Below are 25,738 nucleotides of genomic sequence, written 5' to 3' on the forward strand. Positions count from 1 at the left end.
TTAAAAACAATCTAAATGATATGCTATTATCAATAGCATACTCCTTTTATAATTAGCATACTGAATTTCATTCTCAGATTTGATATAAAGACTATCAGAGTAGGGTCATTTGTGGAGACAACCCCAACCCAACTCCACCCAACCCTACTTGGTGAAGACAGGAACCACAGGCCACCGGTGAAAATCACAGGCATATGGGCTACCATGTCAGGTAAAATAGTCTTACTGAAAGACCTTGTATAAAAAATATTGATGGGAATCTATAGCCTACCTTAATACTTGATGTCTTTTATTTTCAGAGAATCCACAGCTCCTGTTTGAAGGGACCGTGTTCCTGCCACTCCACAGAGAAGATCCCCTGACAGGCTGTGAAGAGTACAAGGAGGGAGCAAAGCTTCTCTTCCCACCCTCAGCCATCACTGACACCCTCCTGTTCCTACATCATAAATGTTTTGGGAACCACGCCAACTTGTTGGGATAGGTATGAATTCAACTGCCACCAATGGGCAATACTGTGAAATTGTTGATAAAAGAGTAGTCCACAACATCAGGAACACATGCTACCTGAAGAATACGTTTCTCCACTCTCGTAACTCTCCCATGTCACACAAAAACAAACAAAAAACAGTATGATTATGTATTTGTGTATGTTGTTTTTTTAACTCTTTGACTGCCAGCCATGTTCAGAGCGGAGAGCTCCACACTGCCAGACTTTTGGGGCATTTTCGCTGAACTTTGAAGACCCACCAAATATTGACTTTTCGGACTACATAAACATTGAACATATCTACCAAAACTTTAGACTCTCTTCTTTCATCAGAAAAAGAAAGTTTGTTTCTAGCCTCTTTGAGTGTTTAGAAATCGGCCGTAGAACATAGGGTGGTTTCAGCAAAAACACCTGATTTTGACCAATAAACAGAGAAAACGAGCTTTTTCTGCAGAACTTTTTTTTTTTTTTCTGCACTTTTTCTGTATCATCCGACTCTGAACTGTTTGAAGAGTCGCGCGATGGCCGTGCTGCTCCGCGATGCTCCGCAATGCTCCGCGATGCTCCGCAATGCTCCGCGCCGCGTTTGGCACATACCCTGATCCGTTTCGCCATTACTACAACCCACAGCAAGCCACTTCCTTCTCCAGGCTTTTATCGAACTACTGCCCCCATCTGGGACCGAAATACATTACACCCAAGTCTGAAATTCACTCGCTAGGTGTAGAACATGTCAATAACGCGATCCCCGCGAAAAAAAAAAAAATCCCAAAGACGCCATTTGGCGTCTTTGGCAGTCAACGTTACTATTCTATAAGACGCCAGTTGGCGTCTTTGGCAATACAAAAATAAAAAAACCTCTCACGGAAGCGGGGAACATAGAACCCTTTTTCGGAAGCGGGGAACATAGAACCCTTTATTATTATTTTTCTAAGAAATCGGGGAACATAGGACCCGGGGAACATAGGACCCGGGGAACATAGGGATGACCCCAGCTTGTCTATGTTAGTAACACAGTAGTTTGTCTATGTTAGTAACACAGTAGCTTGTCTATGTTAGTAACACAGTAGCTTGTCTATGTTAGCAACACAGTAGTTTGTCTATGTTAGTAACACAGTAGCTTGTCTATGTTAATAACACAGTAGCTTGTCTATGTTAGTAACACAGTAGTTTGTCTATGTTAGTGTAGACTAGAGTATTTGGGTTTGCATCTATTGCTCTAGCATTGTTTATTCTACCTGGCCTGAGTACGTTACGTCACTATTACGTACCTGTTGGACGTACCTCCCAGCATTCCTATGTAGGACGTGACATGCAATGTAACGTTGTCATTACTCCAAGTAAAGAAGCTAGTAAACTACAGTCCGTTTCTCCGTGTTTATTTGAGTAGCCTACTAACCACAGTAGGTACACAACAGTGGCGACGAGGTGGTTGGAAAGTGAACCCTGTCTCTGATATGACCAAACTTGTTTCGCGGGAACAACAAACTGAGACTAGTGACTCTGACGTGAGTAGTGAAAGTGAAAGTCCCGTTATACAGCGTGGCAAGATGGCTAGAATTGGATCAATTGACCCGTTTGACGGCGCGACGGATGACTGGGTCGAATATACTGAACGCATTTCACAGTATTTCAAGGCAAATGACATTGAGGATGACAAACATGTTGCAGTGTTGCTGAGTGCAATGGGGGGGAAATCATATGGCCTGTTGCGTAGCTTAACTGCCCCAGAAAAGCCTTCCGTAAAAACATTCCAGCAACTGGTGGAGGTAATGAAAGAACATTTATCCCCAAAACCACTACTAATTGCTGAACGTTTCAGATTCCATAGACGAAATCAACATGAGGATGAATCCATAGTCAGTTACGTGGCTGAGCTGAAGAGACTCACTGAACATTGTGAATTTGCAAATGGACTGAATGATGCGTTGAGAGACCGTTTGGTATGTGGCATTCTTGGTGAGGCCATACGGAAGAGACTGCTAACAGAGGCCGGCCTCACGTTCAAAAGGGCAGTGGAAATCGCAGTCTCAATGGAAACAGCAGCCAGGGATCCTGTTGAACTGCAGACAGGAGTAAAGGCAGTAAATGTAAACAAAATGGCAACCGTCACACAAACAAGAGAGCAAGAACTGTGTTACAGGTGTGGGAGGGGCTCACATTCCCCATCACAGTGTAGGTTTAAAGACGAAGTCTGCAGACTATGTAACAAAACTGGACATATCCAGAGGGTGTGTCGCTCGGGAAAATCAAGAGTGAACAAAAATGAAAAAAAGACACAGTGGAGTGCGCAAAAGAACAGGAAAGTGCACAACATGGAGGAGGCTGCAGACGACGAGTCAGACGAGGAGAGTGAACATACCAATAGCTTGGATGTTTACCATGTCAAAGGAGGCGGCAGGGAAGCTATCTGGCTTGCACCACAGGTGAATGGCAAACAAGTACAAATGGAACTGGATACCGGCTCTGCAGTGTCAGTGATGGCACACATTGACTTTGTGAAGTACTTTGGAGACCAGAAGCTGAACCCATCATCTATCCTCCTAAAAACATACACTGGAGAGAAAATCAAGCCCCTCGGAGTACTGCCTGTGGATGTACAACACAATGGTCAACAATGCATTTTGGACTTGTACGTCGTAAGAAGAGGAGGACCAGCGTTGTGGGGGCGAGACTGGCTGAGGAAGCTGCAGCTGGACTGGAAATCCATTAAGAGCCTGCAGGTGGCGCCAAACCCCACTCACAAGTCCACAGAGGTGAAACTGGAGAAAGTCTTGGATGCCGCAGCACCTGTATTCCAAGACGGCATCGGGACGTTAAAACACATCAAGGGAAAAATCGTTCTCCAAGACGGAGCCAACCCATGTTTCCACAAAGCACGCCCAGTTCCATACGCCATACGACAGAAAGTGGAAGCTGAGCTGGACCGCCTGGAAGCTGATGGGATCCTGTCCAAGGTAGACTGGAGTCCATGGGCCACACCCGTTGTCCCAGTAGCAAAGAAGTCAGGGGCAGTGAGGCTGTGTGGAGACTTCAAGATCACCATCAATCCTGTGCTACAAGCAGAACAATATCCATTACCCAGGATTGAGGACATCTTCGCAAACCTGGCCGGTGGAAAACGGTTCACCAAGGTGGACCTGGCTGAAGCCTATCTACAGATGGAGATAGAAGAAGACTCGAAGATGTTCCTGACGATAAACACTTTGAAAGGCCTGTACCGATACAACAGGCTGGTCTTCGGAGTGGCCTCTGCCCCGGCCATATGGCAGCGAGCCATGGATCAGGTGTTACAAGGGATTCCAGGCACACAGTGCTACTTAGATGATATCATTGTGACGGGGGCCAACGATAACGAACACCTGGAGAACCTCCAGAAGGTCTTACAGAGACTTCAAGACTACGGACTCCGGGCCAGACGTGACAAGTGTGAGTTTTTTAAATCATGTATCACATACTGTGGCCACACCATCGATGCACAGGGCTTGCATAGATGCAAAGAGAAAATCGAGGCCGTCATGGAGGCTCCTCAGCCACAGGATGTACAGCAGCTGAGGTCGTTTCTCGGATTCATCAACTACTACAACCGGTTCATGCCTAACCTGTCCACGGTGCTCTACCCGTTGAACCAACTACTTCAGGCAGAACGGAAATGGAAATGGACCACAGAATGTGAACAGGCCTTCCAGGAATTGAAGAAGCTTGTGACATCGGAGACAGTACTCACACACTACGACCCCTCCTTGCCAGTGAAGTTAGCATGCGACGCTTCGCCGTATGGTATAGGAGCCGTTATGTCACATGTGATGCGGGACGGGACCGAAAGACCAATAGCGTTCGCCTCACGCTCCCTGGCCCCGGCCGAGAAGAATTACTCTCAAATAGACAAGGAGGCGTTGGGCCTGGTCTGGGGCGTAAAACGGTTTAACCAGTACCTGTACGGCAGGGAGTTCATCCTGGTGACTGACCATCAACCGCTGGTCTCGATATTCAACCCCCAGAAGGCGATTCCCGTGACAGCTGCAGCACGGATGCAACGCTGGGCCCTGTTCCTAGGAGGGCACCGGTACAAGATCGAATTCAAGAGAACACTGCAACACGCCAACGCAGACGGGTTGTCCCGGCTGCCACTTGACACAGCAACAACGACAAAGGGGGACAAGGAACCGGTGGAGATGTTCACACTCATGCAACTCGAAAGCCTCCCGGTGACGGTGGAAATGATTGAGAGAGAGACCCGGAAAGATGCAACTCTCTCACAAGTGTACAGAGCAACGCAGACTGGCTGGACAACCCACGAAGGGTCTCCCCTCACTCCCTATTACCGACGTAGGGACGAGCTCACCATTGACTCTGGATGCCTTATGTGGGGAATGAGGATCGTCATCCCCACCAAGCTCAGGTCCAGGGTGCTGGAAGAGCTACACAGTGGCCATCTGGGAGTGGTGAAGATGAAAGCACTCGCCAGGAGCTACGTCTGGTGGCCGGGGATTGACCAACAGATAGAACAGCTCGCCATGCATTACTCTGGCTGCCAACGTGTACAGAATGAGCCGACAGTTGCACCTCTCCATGCCTGGGAATGGCCTGCATCGCCATGGCAACGTATCCACATTGATTTCGCCGGTCCATTCATGACAACATTCCTAGTGGTGGTCGATGCATGTTCAAAGTGGCCAGAAGTGTTCACCATGAGCTCCACGACAACAGCCCACGCGATCGACGTGTTGAGAAGCCTCTTTGCAAGAACTGGTATCCCCGAACAGTTGGTGAGTGACAATGGTCCTCAATTCACGGCTAATGAATTCCAGATGTTCCTGAAGCTCAATGGAATTCGCCACATAACATCAGCCCCCTATCATCCGGCTACCAACGGGCTCGCCGAGAGGTTCGTACAAACCCTAAAACAAGGTCTGCGAGCTATGGCAGATGCCTCTCTCTCTCTACGTCAGAAGCTGGCCAATGTCCTGTTTGCCTACCGTAACGCCACTCACGCTACTACCAACCGGACACCCGCCATGCTGTTCCTGGGACGTGGGTTACGCTCAAGACTGGACTTGCTTAAGCCAAATCTGCGGCGGACTGTAATGGATCGGCAGATCAGACAGGGTCTAAGGGCGCACGACAGGGAAACACGTCAACTAGAGATTGGACAGACTCTGCTGGCCAGGGATTACCGTGGAGAACACAAGTGGGTGCCCGGCATAATCAAAGAAAGACAAGGGCCCTTGTCCTACACTGTAGAAGTAGCTCCTGACACTGTCTGGCGACGCCACCTTGACCAACTACGGAGGTCAGAGGTACGCACTGCAGAAGAGGTGGTGGATCCTGCTGCACGTATCACCGCTGCTCAGGAGAGCCTGAGCCTGCCTACCTCCAACACTGCTCAGGAGAGCCTGGGCCTGCCGACCTCCGACCGTGAAACGGGGTGTCTGCCTAGCCCTGGTCGGCCCCTGACCCCACGCCTGGGTCTCCCTGCTGGTGGTGCGAGCCCGGGGGTCACACCCCCGGAGGAGAGACGTTATCCAACACGCACCCACAGACCTCCAGACAAACTATCTCTCTGAATAAGACACTAGTGTGTTTAGTTATCTGTTTAAAGCAAGGGTATTGTTAGTTATGTTCAACCTAGTAAATGCTATGGTGTTTAATGTTGTTGTTATCTAGAAGGGGAGGAGTTGTAGAGTATTTGGGTTTGCATCTATTGCTCTAGCATTGTTTATTCTACCTGGCCTGAGTACGTTACGTCACTCCGTTATTACGTACCTGTTGGACGTACCTCCCAGCATTCCTATGTAGGACGTGACATGCAATGTAACGTTTTCATTACTCCAAGTAAAGAAGCTAGTAAACTACAGTCCCTTTCTCCGTGTTTATTTGAGTAGCCTACTAACCACAGTAGGTACACAACAGTTAGTAACACAGTAGCTTGTCTATGTTAGTAACACAGTAGCTTGTCTATGTTAGTAACACAGTAGTTTGTCTATGTTAGTAACACAGTAGCTTGTCTATGTTAGTAACACAGTAGCTTGTCTAGGTGTAACAGAGTTGGGAATGTATGTTTAGTTGTGGTGAATGTAGATGAGTTTCGCCGTGCTTGAGCAGCCCTGGTTGTTGTTGGAGCCCCCTTTGGAGTTTGGGTGTACTGCAGGTCTGCGCGTTCTTTTGTCCTTCTGTTGTTGCCGTACTTACGGTGGTACCAGAATATGGCTGCCATCTTAATGGGTATGTGCGCGATGTAAAATGCTCCTCGTGTTTTGTTGTTTGTGTGGAGAATCTTGTAATGTAGGGTGAAAATGTTGGTGTAGTACTGTGCTGTTTGTTTTTACATGTATTGTGATGATGTGATGTATTGTGATGATGTGAAACAGAACATTTATTGTATGTTATTTTGAATGCACAGATTCACAAGAGTTGCAGACCAGAGGAAGATTTGCGTTTTATATGTCTTCCATGCAGGTATGTTGCTCCACATGTTGTTTGTAATTGTTATTTGTAATGTTTGAGGGAAATTTGTGTTCTTTCTGTAAACAAATTATCCTGATGTGAAATATACATACACGGTGGGACGACCAGAATATGGCTGCCATCTTAATGGATTCACAAGAGTTGCAGACCAGAGGAAGATTTGTGTTTTATATGTCTTCCATGCAGATCAATAAAAATAATTGGTTGAAAGAAGTTAGCCTGTTTGACCATCGTTACATATGTTAATAACACAGTAGTTTGTCTATGTTAGTAACACAGTAGTTTGTCTATGTTAGTAACACAGTAGCTTGTCAATGTTAGTAACAAAGTAGCTTGTCTATGTTAGTAACACATTAGCTTGTCTATGTTAATAACACATTAGCTTGTCTATGTTAATAACACAGTAGCTTGTCTATGCTATAAACACAGTAGCTTGTCTATACTAGTAACACAGTAGCTTGTCTATACTAGTAACACAGTAGCTTGTCTATGCTAGAAACACAGTAGCTTGTCTATACTAGTAACACAGTAGCTTGTCTATACTAGTAACACAGTAGCTTGTCTATGTTAGTAACAAGACAGACAGCTACATGAGACACTGACAGACAGACAAAACTTGCTTTGCTGTGCCCAATACTGTACAAATTAGCAGGACATTACATCATTTTGATAACAATCATTGCCTTTTCAATGAAACATTTGGAACATTTGGTACAGAGGACTTACCAATGCGTAGTCTTTCTCCAACTGCCTGACTCCTAGAATGTTCACATCCCAAGACTCTGTCCGGATGTATGTCATTATCTGTGACATCACATCATTGTGACATCACTTCACACTTACTTGAGCTTGTGAAGATGCAGTTTGGGCATTTTCTCTCTATAACTGTATTAATCCAACTGAGTTTGGTGGAGCTCACATTGCAGTATTTACACACAAGCTCTCATCACATTTATAAATCAAATATAATAGTTGTTTGGTGTAGAAACGCTTTACCACTACCATTAGACTCCCTTCACAGGATGATACAGGATGATATACAGAATTATACACCAAGGAAATACACTCCTCGTAAAATACACCACTAAAATACACCGTGCTATCTCAAAATAATCTCAAACGTGACGTTTAGCAATTTTCGGGAAGAAGAAGAAGAAGAAATAATAATAATGGTGTGTCCGTGTGCATGCATTTATCATTATAGTCCATAAAGCATCTAGTGGGACGTCAATGTAGTTCCTTACCATCCCATCTGGGCATCAAAGCTGTAATAAAAAAAGAAGACAGTACATTTAAAATGATTGCCCACTGTTACCAACACACCATTTTTAGGAAATACTACTATGTTGATCAAATTGAATTGCTAATACAATGACAATGAAAAATACCTGAAGTGAAGGTGACTCTCATCAAGGTCTTATCTCAGAACCTCTCACCTTATCATTCTGTAACACAAATTTCAGGTCAGAGGTGTGGACACACTGCTAGTGTATGCTTGCATGCTTTCCATAGACTCAGTGTACTGTACTTGTTGAAGTCATCCTGCACTGTAAGAAGTTGGCTAGTGAAATCATTTCAATCCACAGTATTATTCTACAGCAAATCTACAAATCAATTAATTAATCATTCATAATTTAAGCATTTACCTTTTCTATAATCTATTATAATCTCTAACAAAGCTAGCTAGCTAGCAAGCTAACACTTGCAGGGCCCGCTTGTCCGGGACAAGTACATTTTATGTTCGGACAAGTGGACTTCCTCCTGCAGTTGTCCGATGGACAAGTCAAAACAAAAAAAGAAATCAATATGTATTAATATCTGCAAAACATTAATTCCTCCTTCCGATCTGAATAGTAAAAAAAAATATTACAAGCAAAGCGATGCCGCGCCTCGTTCTCGCTGAGGCTATTTCAGTCTCTTGTAGTTCGTTATCGTCGATGTTATAGAGTAGTTCATTCATAGTTCGTAAATTCGCTCAGAGCGCCAGAGCGCACACTGCGTTCAACGTCATAAAGAGACCAAGTAATTTGATTGGACAAAAGGCATTCCATGAGTGCTGCTCAGATTCCAGTGCGAGTTTACGAACGCAGCCATAGTGTAGCCGTTGTGGGTCGCCTGTCACTATACTAGTGCCATTCGCGTGAACGCGTCTTCGCTTCTTCTCAATGCCGCTTATTTTCATGTATTTCGATGCGATTTTAGGTTTGAAGTTTTAAGACCAGCACATCGCAATGCGAACTTCAGAATGACACTAAATGATAGATTTCTCAATTTGAATATAGGATACTATCCAAAAGCTAGCCCATTGGGGAGGGACTAAGTTACAATTTTTTTTTGTAAATATTCCTAGATATTCATCCCTTTCGTGGGTAATCACTGATTACCCCATCGTAACAATTTTAAATAATGACAAAATATTGTTTAATGAATACATTTGAAAATTAAGGATACATCATTATCAAATCAATAGTAGTCAAATGTGTTATTTGCATACACATACACTCACTGGCCACTTCATTAGGCACACCTTGGGGTTGGACCCCCTCTTTTGCCTTCAGAACTGCCAATTCTTCGTGGCATAGATTCAACAACATTCCTCAGAGATTTTGGTCCATATTGACACTATAATATCACGCAACAGCCTGTCTGGCACCAACAACCATGCCAGGTTCAAAGTCACATAAATCACCTTTATTTCCCATTCTGATGCTTGCTTTAAACTTCAGCAGATCGTCTTGACCATGTCTACATGCCTAAATGCATTGAGTTGCTGCCACATGATTGGCTGATTAGATATTTGCGTAACAAGCAGTTGAAAAGGTGTACCTAATGAAGTGGCCGGTGAGGGTATAATAAATTATTATTAATATTTATTGCTTTTTCAAAATCTTTGGATTTGGACAAGTAACTTGAGCTCTCGGACAAGTACAAGATAAGTTCACTTGACAAGTACCTGAAAAGGCTTAATGTCAAGCCCTGACTTGTGTGGCTATCGTAGTAAAAACACACACACACACACACACACACACACACACACACACACACACACACACACACACACACACACACACACACACACACACACACACACACACACACACACACACACACACACACACACACACACACACACACACACACACACACACACACACACACACACACACACACACACACACACACACACACACACACACACACACACACACACACACACACACACACACACACACACACACACACACACACACACACACACACACACACACACACACACACACACACACACACACACACACACACACACACACACACACACACACACACACACACACACACACACACACACACACACACACACACACACACACACACACACACACACACACACACACACACACACACACACACACACACACACACACACACACACACAACCACTTATAAGTCAGCTAACAAAAACAAACAATCTTCTACAAAAGCTAGCTAGCTAACAAGCTAACACCTGTTTGGCTAGTACACTAGTTAACAAGCTAAATAACTCATTACATAGTTAACAAGCAAACACGTTTGACTACTATGGCATGTAACTCGCTCTTGGTTTGTCGGCAACAAACAGAAACTTTCTCTGTGGATCGTCCTTGATGGCAGCTGTCTTGTCAACACACATGACGACGTGGGTCGGGAGTAGCCCACTCATAAATAAACAAATTAATAAAAATAATACCCTTCCCCCCCAAGTTTGCTAACTAATTGTAGGTATTTAGTGTAAAACTGTTGGTTATATGATCCTATGCCATAGTGGGTCCTATGCCAAAAAACGGAAAACACATTTTTCCACAACAAGACTTGTTTGGCTCGATTGCGAGGTTTCACAATTCCCAACATGGGGACCTTTTCATCAAACGGTGTCACATTTAGATGCAGCCATTATGAGTTAAGCATAGAACAACTACACAACTCGCAACAAGAACCAAAAGACAAAACAACCCAATGCAGGAGTTTCAAGTTTATTTTATTGACTTCAGCAAGATGCATGATAGAAAAAGATCAAAGCATTCTCTACAAAAATAAAAGATCAACTCATATCAACACAATCTCAAAGGGAGGGGGGGCGGGGGGTTAAAACAATATGTAACATCCCCCACCCCCCCCACATCTATGTTATTTACCCCCCTCCACCGTGTAAGGCCAAAGATTCAGAAACCACAATACATGCTCCTCAGGGGAGGCTGGTGGAGGTCGAAATTGAAGGTAGAAAATGAATGCCGTTCCTTGCATTATAATGTAACCATCCATCAATTTCTACCTCCACCAGGCTCCCCTGTCGTTCCTTCACATGTTGTGACTGAGGAATGGGGTGGACAGACATTCACAGGTTTCCCTTTTCACAGGACTTTTTAGACCTCCTAATGCTAGATTCCAAACAGAGCCCTAGCCCCTTACCCGACACCCCGATAGATCTGAAAGGACCGGACAAGTAAAATCAATATGGTCAAAGTTCCACTCAGGCAGAATGCCAAGGTGGGTCAGTTCCTACATTACTCACACCCATCCATTCCTTCCTCAGGTCAACAGGGGAACCTATAGGAGGTAAGGGGCTAGGGCACCATTTGGAACTCAGCAGAAGTGATTTCATAGAAGCAACGGCATGAGACAACACGAGAGGCCAAAAGGAAAGCAACAACAACACTGTGACTGCTCGCTTGTAGTCCTGGATAGACTCAGCTGAGCTCTGTATATACAAGCTCAAGTCAGCCAGTCCCACTTCAAACTCAATCAACATGAACTTTGTCCCCATAAAGTCTGAAATGGCTTCCTTTCCTATGCTTATCACTTTCAGTGGGTGAAAGCAATATAAACAAGGAATTTGTGAAGGAAGGATGAAGGATATAAGGAAGCTCATTGACTGTTATTGGAACATAGCCCATCATAAGACCCCAGTAAAATCATTCAGCACTTGATTGACAGCTCAGTGTGGTTACCATGGTTACACAGACCCCACCTCTACGTGAGTTTAATACTATAACTTAATGTCAAGTCAGATACACTTTTATTTACACAAAAATACACAATAAAAATATCATTCAATTCCTTGAAAGCGCAAATCCACCCAAGAAAACACAAGACAGAGTCAAACTTAACAGGCTATACAGAGCTGGTAACAGCAGCAGAGATGCATTAGTCAGAGTAGGGGACCGGGAGAGGGGGGTCGTTTGACCAGACAGTGGTTAGGTAATAGGTAGCAGATATTCAATTTCTCTTAATAATCCATAAACAGTAAGTAAAAGAGAGAAACCCAAAAAACTAATGTTCATTCACACACAAAAACACACACACACACACACACAAAAACACACACACACACACACACACACACACACACACACACACACACACACACACACAGCAGCTCGCAGGCTTCGTTTGTACATGGTCTAGTCAGCTGTTAGTAGCAGTGGTTGGTTCTGATTGGAGCATCTCAGCACTCCGTGGGCACTCTGACAGGAACTGGAAGTGCACGTGTGTGTCCTTATATGGTCTGGTATCCAGCATGACTCCTCTTCCTGCCGATGAGGTATGCAACGAGGACAATGAGGACCAGTCCAGCCAGAGCCGCTCCTACGATGATGGGTATCAACATGTTGTCCTGGTCCAATTGGCACTCCTCCGCTGGAAAGAGGGATGCAGCATGAGAGAGAGAGAGTCAAGGTCATTCTCACACACACACAGTAGAGCTGAGGAACATGAACGTGAGGACAACCATTGATTGATCAACAGGGTCATGAAGAGATGAAAGACCATTAAAGGAGGGAAAGAGATAAAGGGAGTGAACAAGAGAGAGAGAGAGAGAGAAGGAAACACCGTACCTGTGGCGAACTGTCCTCCCGTGAGGCCAAAGGGCTGAACCTGCAGCCTGAAGGTGTTGAGGGAGAAGTCCGGGACCACAGCCAGAGTCTGCTCTGCACTGCACATGTAGGAACGCCCCAACGTCCCTGGCAGGTAGTCCAGACTAACGTTACTGGCAGAGAAGGGTGCTGGAGAGAGGGAGAGAGGGAGGGAGGGAGGGAGGGAGGGAGGGAGAGAAGGAGAGCGAGATGATGAATGAGGTATTTCCTTATATTGCTTTAAGACTTCATGAAAGGCTGTACGACAGTACATTGCACTGTGGGCTATACCTGCACCTAGTAACCCTAATTCACACTACAGAGCTGCACCTAGCTCAGCTGAGACGAACTGGGCCGGCCATAGTTGAAACAGTTCTGAAAGGGTGACGTGAAAGGAAAAAAGAAATAGGGGTAGTGGTGGCCTAGCGGATAGTGAGTTGGACTGGTGAGTTGGACTGGTGATCAGAAGGTCATGACTTCAAATCCCACTTGTAAACTCCACCACTAGTGTGCCCTTGAGTAAGCCACTTAGCCCTAACTTACTCCAGGGAGACTGTCCCTGTCATCTCTCATTGTAAGTCGCCTTGGATAACACATAATCGCGGGGGATTTCAATCATGCTGACCTGAAGGTAGTACTACCGAAGTTCTATCAGCATGTTAAATGTGCAACAAGAGGAGAAAAAACACTGGATAAGGTATACACCAACATCAAGCTTGCTTACAAGGCTAGACCGCTAGCTCATCTAGGCATGTCTGACCATGTGTCAATCCTCCTGATCCAAGCCTACACTCCCATGAGGAAAAGTGCTCCCATCACCACTAAGACTGTCAGAACCTGGCCAGCAGGGTCCGCTCCACTGCAGATCTGCCTGAATGACACCTCATGGCAGGAATATGCCATGGGTAAGGCACTTAGCCCTCAGTTACTCCAGGGGGAATGTCCCTGTAATTCGTAATTGTAAGTCGCTTTGGATAAAAGCGTCTGCTAAATGGCAAAATTAAATTAAATTAAAATTAAAATTAATTAAATTAAAATTAATTGAATATGAGCATGAGGACCTGGAACAGTTCACGTCGTCGGTTTTGAACCACATAGTGAACTGCACCAACTCAGCCACCGTGGACAAACGGGTCCGGGTCTACCCCAACACGAAGCCATGGATGACTGGGAAGGTCCAAAAACTGCTCAATGAGAGGGACAACGCCTTCTCAGGGAAGGACACACTGCTGTACAGCACCACCAGGGCTAACCTAAAGCGTGGCATCCGGGAGGCCAAGGCAGACCACAGAGAGAAGATTGAGGAATGCTTCCTGAGCAACGACTCCAGGCGGGTGTGGCAGGGGGTTCAGCACATGACAAACTTCAGAGCCAACAGGCTCACAGCCGCGGAGGACGACCCCCTGCTGGCGGAAAAGCTGAACTCCTTCTACGCCCGGTTCGACGAGGGGCGAATGGAGGTAACCACAACACAAACACCACTCTCTCCAGCTCTCAGCAGCCTCACCCTCACAGAGCATGAAGTGAGACGCGTGCTGAAGGCGGTGGACCCCAGGAAAGCCTCAGGGCCGGATGGCGTCCTGGGACGGGTGCTGAGGGACTGCGCCGACCAGCTGGCCGGGGTTTTCACCAACATCTTCAACCAGTCCCTGTCCCAGGCCACCATCCCACCCTGCCTGAAAACCTCAACTATCATCCCAGTCCCGAAGAAAAGCACGGTGAGCTGCCTAAACGACTACCGCCCGGTGGCACTCACACCAATCATCATGAAGTGCTTCGAGAAACTAGTCCGGGCCCACATAGTCACACGCCTCCCGCCCAACCTGGATCCATACCAGTTCGCCTACAGAGCCCACAGGTCCACAGAGGACGCCATCGCGACGACTCTCCACTCCACTCTATCCCACCTGGAGAGGGGAAACAGCTACGCGAGACTGCTCTTTGTTGACTTCAGCTCTGCCTTCAACACCATCCTTCCAGACAGGCTAGTGACCAAACTACTAGACCTGGGACTATCACACTCTATATGTGCATGGATCAAGGACTTCCTGTCTGACCGCCCCCAGAGGGTGCGGGTGGGCTCCCACACCTCCACAGCCCTCAGACTCAGCACTGGGTCTCCCCAGGGCTGCGTGCTAAGCCCCATCCTCTACAACCTCTACACCTACGACTTCACCCCCGTCCACCCCAGAAACTCCATCGTAAAGTTTGCAGACGACACCACCGTGGTGGGCTGCATCTCGGGGGGGGACGAGGCGGCGTACAGGGATGAGGTAGAGCAGCTGAGCAAGCTGTGCACGGTTAACAACCTGCTGCTGAACCAGTCAAAGACCCAGGAAATCATCGTGCACTTCAGGAGGAAAAAATCTGAGGTCCAGCCCCTGCTCGTCGATGGAGGGAGCGTGGAGAGAGTCTCAACCCTCCGATTCCTGGGGGTGCACATACAGGATGACCTGTCCTGGAAGATCAACACAGCAGCCATCATCAAGAAGGCACAACAGCGGCTCTACTTCCTGAGAGTCCTCAGGAAAGACCACATCGGACAGGAGATGCTGGTGACCTTCTACCGCTGCGCAGTGGAGAGCATCCTCACCTACTGCATCTGCATCTGGTTCTCCAGCTGCACAGCCGCAGAGAGGAATGCGCTACAGAGAGTCGTGAGATCGGCCCAGAAGATCACCGGCGCCCCCCTCCCCTCTCTGGAAGAGCTGTACAACACACGCTGCCTCAGGAAGGCCTCCAAGATCTCCAGAGACCCATCCCACCCTGGGTACGAACACTTTGCTCGGCTGCCTTCGAACAGGCGGTTCAGGACCATGTTCGCAAGGACAAACAGACTGAAGCTCAGCTTCTACCCCAGGGCCATTCAGGCCCTGAACACAGCAAAGACCTAGGTTCTAGGCCCTGGACAATCTAGACAAATTGATGGCAGCTACTAGATTGAAATCAAGTGTAATACTGAAACACAACTGTGTACATTTCAAACCTGCAAACTGCGACACTTTAAATGAATGTGCAATAACACTATGTGCAATATGACAACCCTAGGGTACATAAGGTTCAGAGAATAGGAAATGTTAGAATAGGTATAGCATAGCATAGAGTACAGCACAGTGTTTTATTTGTATAGTATAGTATAGTGGATAGTGTACATAGCCTTTATTTATGTAAACCAGCTCTTTTCCCTTCTTGTTTTTAGCTTTTTTTTCCCTAGCACCAGGGGAGCCCCCCCTCCCAAATTTCGTTGTTTGGTACCTGTACTATATCAATGACAATAAAGACCATTCATTCATTCATTCATTCATTCATTCATAAAAGCGTCTGCTAAATGTATGAAAAAAATGTCAATGACCCTGTAGTGAGTGAAGCCCCTAAGGGTACGAAAAGGGGGACTCACTCACCAGTCATGTCGGGCAACGCTGCCTGTACCGTCAACCCACTCAGGTGGTACCTATTAGACGTGGAGTTCTGCAGGGGGAAGGACATTGAGTTAGGGTTAGAAGACAATGGGGACAGACAGACAGACAGACAGACAGACAGACAGAGATCATCACCAGAGAGAAAATGAAGCTGAGGTTGATGGCACGATCCTGCGTTAGCAACAAGGTGGCACTGGTCGCGGCACATGATCCTGAACTGGTCGTCTGATTGGGCTGCAGGTTTACGACTTCCTGGACAGTCTGCAGACATGGAAGACAGGTGATAGTGAGTTACTGATGTGTGTGAATCTGTGTGTGTGTGTGTGTGTGTGTGTGTGTTTGTGACCTACTTTATTCTGGGATGCAGAGAAATAGGAGATGTTGAGCTGCAGTCCCATGCTGGCCAGGAGACAGATGGTGCCGTTGCTATTGGGTACGGTGTAGCTCCCCCGGTCGGGGGTTCCAGGGGTGACTGGAGCAGGAGCTGTTGTCGTGGCAGTGACTGGTGGGGGTGGGGGGGCTGTGGTGGCACTCTGATCAGCCGGGCAAACACTCTCTGTAATGAACAGAAAAGCATGCACACACACAAACAGTTCAGTGCAGTTATCACACAAGCACACAGATACACGCAGACAGAAACACACAGACACAGACACACACACACACACACACACACACACACAGTATTGTCTGTCTGTTGTACCGTTAGGGCTCAGGTCGTTTCCGGGCATGTAGGCCTCCATCTTCATGTCAGAGAAGGTGACGATGGCTCCGCCCACGTTGACAGACGTGGTGCTGAAGCACTTGTAGGTGGTGTTGACCCGCGCCGATATCCCTACGGAGGTTGTCACCAAGGTAACCACATCTGAAGTGGGACGACAGTTGCATTGGTTAGAGGAATCATTATGAAAAAAAGTAAATAATTATACCCTAACTTGCATTTGGTACATTTGATAAGACCAAACAACAGCTGCAGACTTAGCTAGAACTTGTATGATTGATTTTTGGTTATTTCATTGCACCTCAATGGCACCCAGCTCATACGTGGGCATATAAAACACAGAATAGAAATGTGTTTTTCACATTCACCTCACTTCATTTGAAAGCAAAACAAAAAATAATAAAGCTAAATGTCTGTATATAGTGTGTGAGCAAAGGTGTGCCTGTGTAGGACATACTGATTGCATAGGTTTGTACAGTTTAAAGGGAGTATACAACTATTTAAAAACATCTATTGTACTCAATTTCCCTTGTATGAACAGTACATTCCACTGCAGTATAGGAGTAGGGTGAAATCAGTCTCACTAAGTCAAACTCTCTGAGTTTCCGACAAGATCAGGGCGAAGATGACCCTCGATGGTGCCAAGACGGTGTGAGTCTCACCGGAGCTGTTGGCCAGTGGGAAGGCTGCGGCGTCACTCAGGTTGTACTGCAGGGTGAGGTTGGCCACGCTGTACTGGCTGCCGCTGAGGGAGAAGCCCAGGCCCAGGGAGTGGCCCGGCCCGAACACAGCCACCAACCAGGGGGAGCCACTGGTGCCGCCGCATGAGCTGCTGCCGTCCACCGTGGCTGAGTCAGGGAGGGGCGTCTGTGTTGTTCTCTGGGGTGGGGGGGAGGGCAAAAAAAAAGATGGGACTATAAGGAACTGTCAGAGCAGAATGTGGAATTCATCGCTGCATTCCGATTCTCTACCGTTGTTCTCCCTGGAATGTGTACTTGTTGACTCCCTGAAGTGTGCACTCATTTACTCACCGTCATGGATTTAAAAGCATGGGGTTGGCGTACGCGTCGGCTAGGAGTTTCCAGCATATTCCACCTATCCACTGTGTTTAACCCATGAGGGGAGGTGAATGAGTGCACACGTCAGACAGAGGATGGAGAAACAGAATTCGGCGCAGACCCGTGCAGAGCGTGCAGAAGGCCAGCCAGGGAGGATTGTGGGGGGTGTAGTTTACCGTGCCATTGGTGGAGTCATAGGTGATGAGGATGGAGGCGGAGAGTTCAGCTTTGATGCAGGTGGAGTTCCCTTCCCTCACTTCCAGAGTGACGGCATGCGCTACCGCAACACAACCTGCTGGGAGACACATCATCATCATTATCATCATCACGTGACCCCAATCATTACGTGTTGCCCCTCGTCTAAAAATTACGATCTTTATCATCATCATCACTGATCCTTATCATCTTCATTAGGCCATATGAGGGAGACAACATGAACATAATCATCATCACACTGCAGGAGATGTCAAGGCCATATAACCTCAGAAACCAAAGAGATTCAAACACACCGAGTCAGATACAAGTTCTAGAGCTTTGCCTGAGTGATGTAACCTCATTGATGACGCAAATACGGCAGCCCATCCCTCCATCCTCCCCCTCCCCTATGACACCCAGCAACGTTAGCAAATACTTGATTTATTACACTAGTTCAGTTTAGTCACTGTCCCTGGCACTGTCACTGAACACTATTAATACCTGCTGATCTGCCACAGAGACATGCACCCTCCTTCCAACACCCTACACCCTCTTATTACCCACTGTGGAGCTACAAGACACACTCCCTCCTACCCCCTGCACCCTCTTATTACCCACTGTGGAGATACAAGACACAGAGGTCAAAGGAGGGGGGGGAGAGAGAGAGAGAGAGAGAGAGAGAGAGAGAGAGAGAGAGAGAGAGAGAGAGAGAGAGAGACTCCTCCTCAGAGTAAAGTGCCCTCCAAACAGTCTGGTCCGTCTATAGCGAACCATCCCTATTACTGTAACAAGCCTGGGATATCGACTCCATTATCTGTCTGGTTGGAGAGCAGGTCCAACTGTAATGTGCATCCTCAGATGGCTCTGGTTCCATCATGATTATCTACCGCTCTGTGTTTGTGTGTGTGTGTGTGTGTGTGTGTGTGTTAATGATGACTCAGGGAGTTTCACTCACATGAACCAGCCTGCCTCCCAGACTCCCAGACTCCCACACTCAATCACACACACACACACACACACACACACACACACACACACACACACAATGGGACAGACAGACATGCACACAGAGGCAAACTGACAAATACAGATGGGAATACAGATGCAAGCACAAACACACACACGGACGGACGGACGGGCGCGCGCGCGCACACACACACACACACACACACACACACACACACGCATTAAAAGACCCGAACTACCCACTGTACATACTTTGTGTTTTGTCCCCCGCCCCCACCTGTGGTGTATGTCCCCACCTGTCCTACCCGCTGTACATACCTGATGTTTTGTTGTATTGTTCTTCCCATGATGGATGTATTTTTATCTTGTAGATAGTAATAGTTATTTGTCTGTATTATCTTGTAGATAGTACTTGTTTTTTTGTCTGTCTTACATGTAACGATGAATTGAGAATCAAGGACCCCAATTGAAATAAGCCAGTGGCTTTCTTGGGTTTTTATCCTGTTAGTTGACCTTGTATGTAATTATGTACTTTCATGTACCTACTTCTGCAAATCTTCTAATAAAGTCTTCAATCAATCAATCAAACGCACACGCACACACGCACACGGCTTGTATTGACACATTCAACACTACAATACTACAATCAGTGGTAGCTGGTCATCTGATTATGACAAGAAATAAGATTTGACCAAAGATTATTAAATTGGCAAGAAAGAGTCCACATGGCTATACTTCAGTATTTATAACAAATATGCTTCTACATTCAGCAAAACACATTTTGACAGCACAAATCTCAACATAATTCAAATGGGGAAGGGACAAAGTTGTAGAGGTCAACATGAATCTGGGTCTAGACCACAAATAGTGGTACCCCAAAACATTGAAGCACTGATAGTTCCGTAGGAAAAGACACAACCAGCCTACATTAGGTGACTATTGGCTCACTTCACAGTGCTGTGACATATCTTTGTGGTCGTGTGTCAGTCAGTAGAGACCATTTAGAATAGTGTCTGACCGGCCAGCTAAAATGTAGCCTACATAAAGAGGCCACTGTTTCAATACAAAGCACCTCCGCGGTCACGTGAAGCGCTCCGGTACAATGGAGCGGCTCTATGAGCGCACGGCTCCGGTTGACAGTCGCGCTGTTGATTTAGGAAAACAAACTCGCAGTCTGTCTGTCCCCATTTGATTCGTACTTTACACGGTCTGTCAATTTGCATGGACTTTTTGAATAACTGCAAATTTGCTATTATCTGGAAACAGGAAATAGTAGATCGACTAAATCCCTATAATTAAAGGCCTGTCAATCAAACTTCGTGTCCAAATAGGGACCACAAATATATAGCCTCTTACGCAGGGTAAGCATTTTTAAGCAAAGAATAACCACAACACCATACTTGGATCCTTAAATGTAAATATAAGAAACAAGCTGCACATATAGCCTAACTAACGCCACACCGGAGATTAAATGTGACGTCGTTTCAATCCCGGCTGTAAATAACGGTCATCCACAATAAACACTTACCGAGGATCGCAATGCAGGCGATGCCAGCAACCAAGGAAGGTTTGTGTGTCATTTCAAGAAGAGCGCTGTCACTGTAAATAACACGCAACAGAATTTAAGGGAGTTTCGAGCGCAGACTGGACAGCGTACACAAGCTTCGCCTTGTCCAGCGCTACCAATACGTGCGCTTCCGTTCTCTGCAACTGAAAAGTAGTCTATAGACCTTCTTCTTCGCGTTCTTCTTTCCCCTTTATTTGCTTGTTATTTAATCCCGTTGGTATGCATGGCCCTGTGTTCGGACAGGTTGCAAGAGTCTGACAGTTAGATGGGTTTTCTTTCATGCCCTGGATATGAAGGAATGTAACGAGTCATGTGAACCAGCCTTTAGAACCACCCAGCACCGTCACGTGAGGCAGCGACACCCCTCCCCTCCTATCCCCCTGCCAGAGAGTACGCAGTTCTAGGCTACTGAAACCAGAGTCGACTGCATGGGCTTCTTTATAGAAACTGAAAATGTAAAATCTACATTGATTTCATCAGAAAATAAACATTGTAATTCAAAGGCCAACATACATATTTAGACTTAAGCATTTCCTAAAAACAAGCTAGGAAATGATCAACAAACACTGCACAATGTGCAAATAGATTTAGATAAAATCTGGGCTCGCTCGAACTCTCTAACCAAGTTATTGGTGTGGTCAACTATCAACACATTTTTAAAATGTATTATTATGTATCTGTTATCTATGTCACGAAGAGAAATGATTAACATAAATGACTAACATTTAACCAAATAATATAGTAGAATTATAGGTTTAAAAATTGTGACAATAGCCAGATTATAGGAGCAAATCAGAATAGTCAACAGCCATGTGAGGCCCCACGCGCAACCCTGCGCACGGAGGTCAGGGTGGAGCGCGCGCCGTGGGCGGTCAGCTGACGCTCCTTGCAATTCACGAGGGGATGTTGAAACCTTGGAAGGAACGCGATGGTCGCCGCAACTAAATACCGTTTCTTCGATGTATCGATGTCACAGTTTATTTGAGATTTCTTGCAGGTCAAAAGCGTGACTAAGCAGAATTGGCATAGCGTTGGTGTTGTCACAAATGCTTTCCCAGTCTTGCTATGAGGAAGGGAGGGTTCAACTTTTTTGCCTCAGTTTGTATAGATCCAGACACGGTTTCAATAACTTCTGGTGCAATGTGTTGACCGGGATTTTGTAAAATCATTCTAAAAGTAGTCATTACACCCTATAAAACAATTTTAAACGGCACGAAAAGTTCACCTCCGTATACAAACCTTCGGTTTGGTTCCTCTTGAGAATGGTCATGGTGTTATAGGTCATAGGTCAGACTTCAAGCTGCTTGGAGTGAAGTATTTACACATGGAGTGAAGGAGAGGGCAATAGGTTGGTTCACAGCACTGCAGGGTGCATCTCAATAGTCTAACTGGCTTCTCCTTTCCTTATCTGTTCTGATGTGAATGACCCCGGAAAACAAAGGGAGGTAACTGAACAGAAAACCAATGTTACATTTCTGATTTGGTAGTTTTAGGTGTTGAACTAAACCCGGATCATGTAACAACAAATTGCTTGTAGATACCATGTCCTTAAGTACTACTATTGATTTTACTTTATCTTTGTGCAGACTGGTAAGGACAGAGGAGAGGAGACATGGAGAAGGACACCACTTAAGTTCAGACTATTGAGACACACCCCAGGCGTGTGGGTGAGAGGTCCAGCACCCTCAACCTTCCACAGCGGTGTGTCAAACAGACAACCTGGGGAAAGGACCTCTGACATTGGTGGCCACCTGCCCCCTCCTTCCCCAGGGATAATTTGTTTCTGTAAGGAATTACTCAGACGGGAATTAAATTAGGCTGCCTTGGAGACATGCGTTGTCGGCAGATAGCTACCAGCACGTGGTCAGGGATACACACACACACACACACACAACGTGGCCATGAAATATATTTTTGGTGCGCACAGCTGATTCCTGACTAGCTGGGATAGTGAAATCATTTAGTGAAACTACTCAACTTCTTCTGACACTGACCACTCTATCATTCATTAAATATCAATTTATTCAGATTTCTTTTCTCTCTCTTACAAAGAATACAATCTGGTCTACAAAATTCAGAGCGTGGAAACATGTTGGTCAAAATACAGGAGAAAGCTAAAGGAACACCCAAGTGGTTCGTCCTCTTGTCCAGCTGCATCCCCTCCCTCCCCCATGTCACTCCCCACTTGTCCATGTCCATGTGACCCTCCTCTCCCCCCCCTTCCTCATGCCCCCCATAACCCCTAAAACCTGGTTCCTGCGCCCAATCCAATGCAACACTGGAGGTGCCAAACAGACCAGAGCATGTTGCTTGACAGAGAACTAAAAAATAAAGACAAGCTAATTCTACAGCTGAAACTGATAGACCGAGAGGTGGATGGAGCACAAATAAACCCCCCCAAAAAACAACAATAAAGAAATGAAAAACAAAAATACAACAGAACTTGACAAAGTGCTAGTTTTCTTTTTTTCTTAGCGTCAGCAGAGGATTTGTGCTGGGCCTCCCACCAACCAGGCCGCCTCCATCGCCACCCCACCCTGGCCCTGCCCTGAGTCCGTCTGAGGGTGCTTTTAGCTGGGCATGGGCAGGTGGGCTCTGGCCTCTCCTCCTGGCCCTCTGAGCTGGGCCTGGGCCCCGGGAGCAAGGGGGGACAGGGGCACAGGAGGAGGGGCACGAGGTGTGGTGAGGGGCTGTATCAGGGGCCGTCCTGGGCCCACCGTGAGGATGGGGATGGGATGGGAGCACCCCCTCAGGCCACATAGTGGTACTGGTTGGGGCTCTCCTTGTCGCGCTCCATGTAGTCTCGGTCAATGAGCGACTCGATCCGCTTCTTCAGGTCTCCCGGCTGCGGAGGGAACACAGTGGGGTGAGACTTGGAAGCGGGAGTGTGTGTGTGTGTGTGTGTGTGTATATAATTGTACGTGTTAAGTGATGTTTACTTTATGTGCGCCAACTTGGAATGTGACATTGGAGAACAAGCAAAAAAGACAAAAAAAGACAAAAGAGAGAGAGAGGAGAAAAGGAACGAGAAAGAGAGGGGGAATGAGAAAAGGAGAGGGGAGAGGAACAGGAGAGAGGGGGGAAGGAGAAACAAGCACCTTGACAGGGAACTTGAGCTGGTTGTAGAGTTCAGACACCAGGAGGTTGTGGCTGAGGGTCTTCCTCATCTTCATGATGCGGACCACGGCCGCGTCAATCTGGTACTGTCTGTCCTGGAACACGCGCTCTGTGGTGCTCACCTGCTCCTCCACCTGGACACACAAACACGCACAAAATGAAATCAAGTGTCAAATGTCACTAGAAAGCCCCATAACATAAATGTGTACTCATATAACAGAAACAAGATGCAGAGAAAGTGAGTGAGTCAGCCAATGCCCTAGTCTTTCCTGTCTGAAAGACACAGTCTTGACACAATGCTTCGGTGGATTAGACAAGAGGAGGGGAAGGTTTCTCCTTGGTCACGGATGACAAAATGTCAATGGTGTTCCACTAGCGCACCGCAGGCTTTGGCCTGCAAGAGTGAAAACTGGTGTAACTGATTTCCTTTCTGTTACGGCAAGCTTCAGGTAGAGAGAAAGAGAGAGAGAGAGATGTTAGTGATTGTGAGGCTCCAGCCTACCGTCTCCTTCATCTGGATCTGGTTGATCTTGATGCGGAACAGTTTGTGTTTGAAGTCGTTGTTGAAGTTGAAGCGGTCCCCGTCCTCCACGTCCTTCCCCCGGGGACTCTTATTGAGGACGCGCGCCTTCCCGCAGGCCAGAGACTGCAGGGTGCGCCTCAACTCACCTTCCTCTGGAACGGTCGTTCGAGGGGGGGGGAGAAATAAACAGGTCAACTTCTTCCTGTTCACCATGAATAAATAATGTTATGATGCTCACATTGAGATGGGAAAGAGAAAAGAAGAGAAAGGAATCTGTTTAAAGAGACAGAGCGATAGGGAGAGAGATAGAGAGAGCGATAGATAGAGAATGAGTGTGAGAAGGAATGAATGACAGTGTGTGAGAGAAAGAGAGAGATGGGGAGACAGAGTTGGAAAGTCATACCTATGCCGGTGGCTGAGCGGATCTCCTCCACGCTGAACTCTTCCCCCTCATTGAACATCAGCAGCACCAAGGTCTGGAACAGAGACACCTGCAGCTCCTTCTTCCCCTGCAGGACGGACACAGACAGACAGACAGTTACTAATAGGGAGGATCTTTATCATGTGTTATAAGAGGTAGGAGACTCCAACTCGCTGGCATCCCATCAAATACATGATTTCTTTGGCGGAGAACGAAACCATTTCTTTGGCAGAGGAATCCCACACATACTGTGAAAAGCAACATGACACACCCACACCGGTGAATAGGTTTGTCGGCAGAAGCGGGTCAAATTCGAATTTTGACATTGGCGGGTAAATCGTTTCATTTTATCAGCCACTTTGGTGGGGTAGCCAACAAAGGTTTATGAAATACTATGTTTAGCTAAAAAGTTCAAAAAAAATCAAACATGTGTGATGACACTCCTGCTGCTCCTTCCTTCCCCCGTCTGACTCCCAACTGCTGCGCATCTCACTCACGGTTCTTCCCCACTTCAACAATCAAACATTTGAATAAGTTGACCAGACATGGTCCCTGTCACACCACTGCAACTTGGCTGGTAGTGTCTGGCTGGGAATACCCTCTCTACTCCTCTTGTTCCATGTCTGCAGCAGCAATGCATCCTGTCAGGGCCATGAGGCAACAGTCTGGCCACAGAAAGAGAAACATCGGTGTTGCATCGATATCCGTCCTCCTCCCTCTGTGACTGGCTCACCTCTTTGAACTCGGTCTTGAGCACCGCGTGGCCTAGGGTGGGCTGCCACTGCAGCTTCCTCCCGCTGTGCTTCCCCAGGTAGAACAGCTTAAACACCTCCTGCAGCTTCACCATCTGATGAGAGAGAGAGAGAGAGAGAGAGAGAGAGAGAGAGAGGGGGGGGGGGGGGGGGGGG

At 46.7% G+C, this 25,738-nt stretch overlaps 2 protein-coding genes across 5 annotated transcripts in view; both read right to left on the bottom strand.

The window, feature by feature from the left end:
* Nucleotides 1–10,959: 10,959 nt before the first annotated feature.
* lamp1a (lysosomal associated membrane protein 1a) lies at nt 10,960–22,093 on the bottom strand. 4 transcript variants are annotated; one of them, XR_013937635.1, is made up of 10 exons: nt 20,731–21,252; nt 18,218–18,336; nt 17,646–17,862; nt 16,966–17,127; nt 16,613–16,818; nt 16,398–16,523; nt 16,245–16,311; nt 12,826–12,993; nt 11,576–12,628; nt 10,960–11,389 (listed from the first exon to the last, which is right to left on the bottom strand). XR_013937635.1 is itself a non-coding variant. In XM_080538455.1 (9 exons), the coding sequence occupies exons 1-9, from the start codon at nt 22,052–22,054 to the stop codon at nt 12,489–12,491; spliced, it is 1,251 nt and encodes a 416-aa protein (XP_080394581.1). In that variant the 5' UTR covers nt 22,055–22,093; the 3' UTR covers nt 10,960–12,488. The 4 variants fall into 4 exon arrangements, 3 of the variants coding, with proteins under 3 accessions (XP_080394581.1, XP_080394580.1, XP_080394579.1); XM_080538455.1 differs by lacking the exon at nt 20,731–21,252 and adding an exon at nt 22,009–22,093 and having other exon boundaries at nt 10,960–12,628; XM_080538454.1 differs by having other exon boundaries at nt 10,960–12,628; nt 18,218–18,333.
* A 921-nt stretch (nt 22,094–23,014) lies between these two features.
* cul4a (cullin 4A) overlaps nt 23,015–25,738 on the bottom strand; it is a 36,572-nt gene continuing 33,848 nt past the window's right edge. The window contains exons 16-20 of the mRNA XM_080534267.1: nt 25,564–25,677; nt 24,813–24,918; nt 24,389–24,561; nt 23,868–24,020; nt 23,015–23,614 (exon numbers count right to left, since the gene is read on the bottom strand). Of these exons, the coding sequence (XP_080390393.1) occupies nt 23,519–23,614; nt 23,868–24,020; nt 24,389–24,561; nt 24,813–24,918; nt 25,564–25,677 (642 nt within the window). The 3' untranslated portion in view covers nt 23,015–23,518. The remainder of the gene's footprint in view (nt 23,615–23,867; nt 24,021–24,388; nt 24,562–24,812; nt 24,919–25,563; nt 25,678–25,738) is intronic.

Source organism: Nansenia antarctica (assembly GCF_963989245.1).
Source record: "Nansenia antarctica genome assembly, chromosome: 1".
NCBI classification, from domain to species: Eukaryota; Metazoa; Chordata; class Actinopteri; order Argentiniformes; family Microstomatidae; genus Nansenia; species Nansenia antarctica.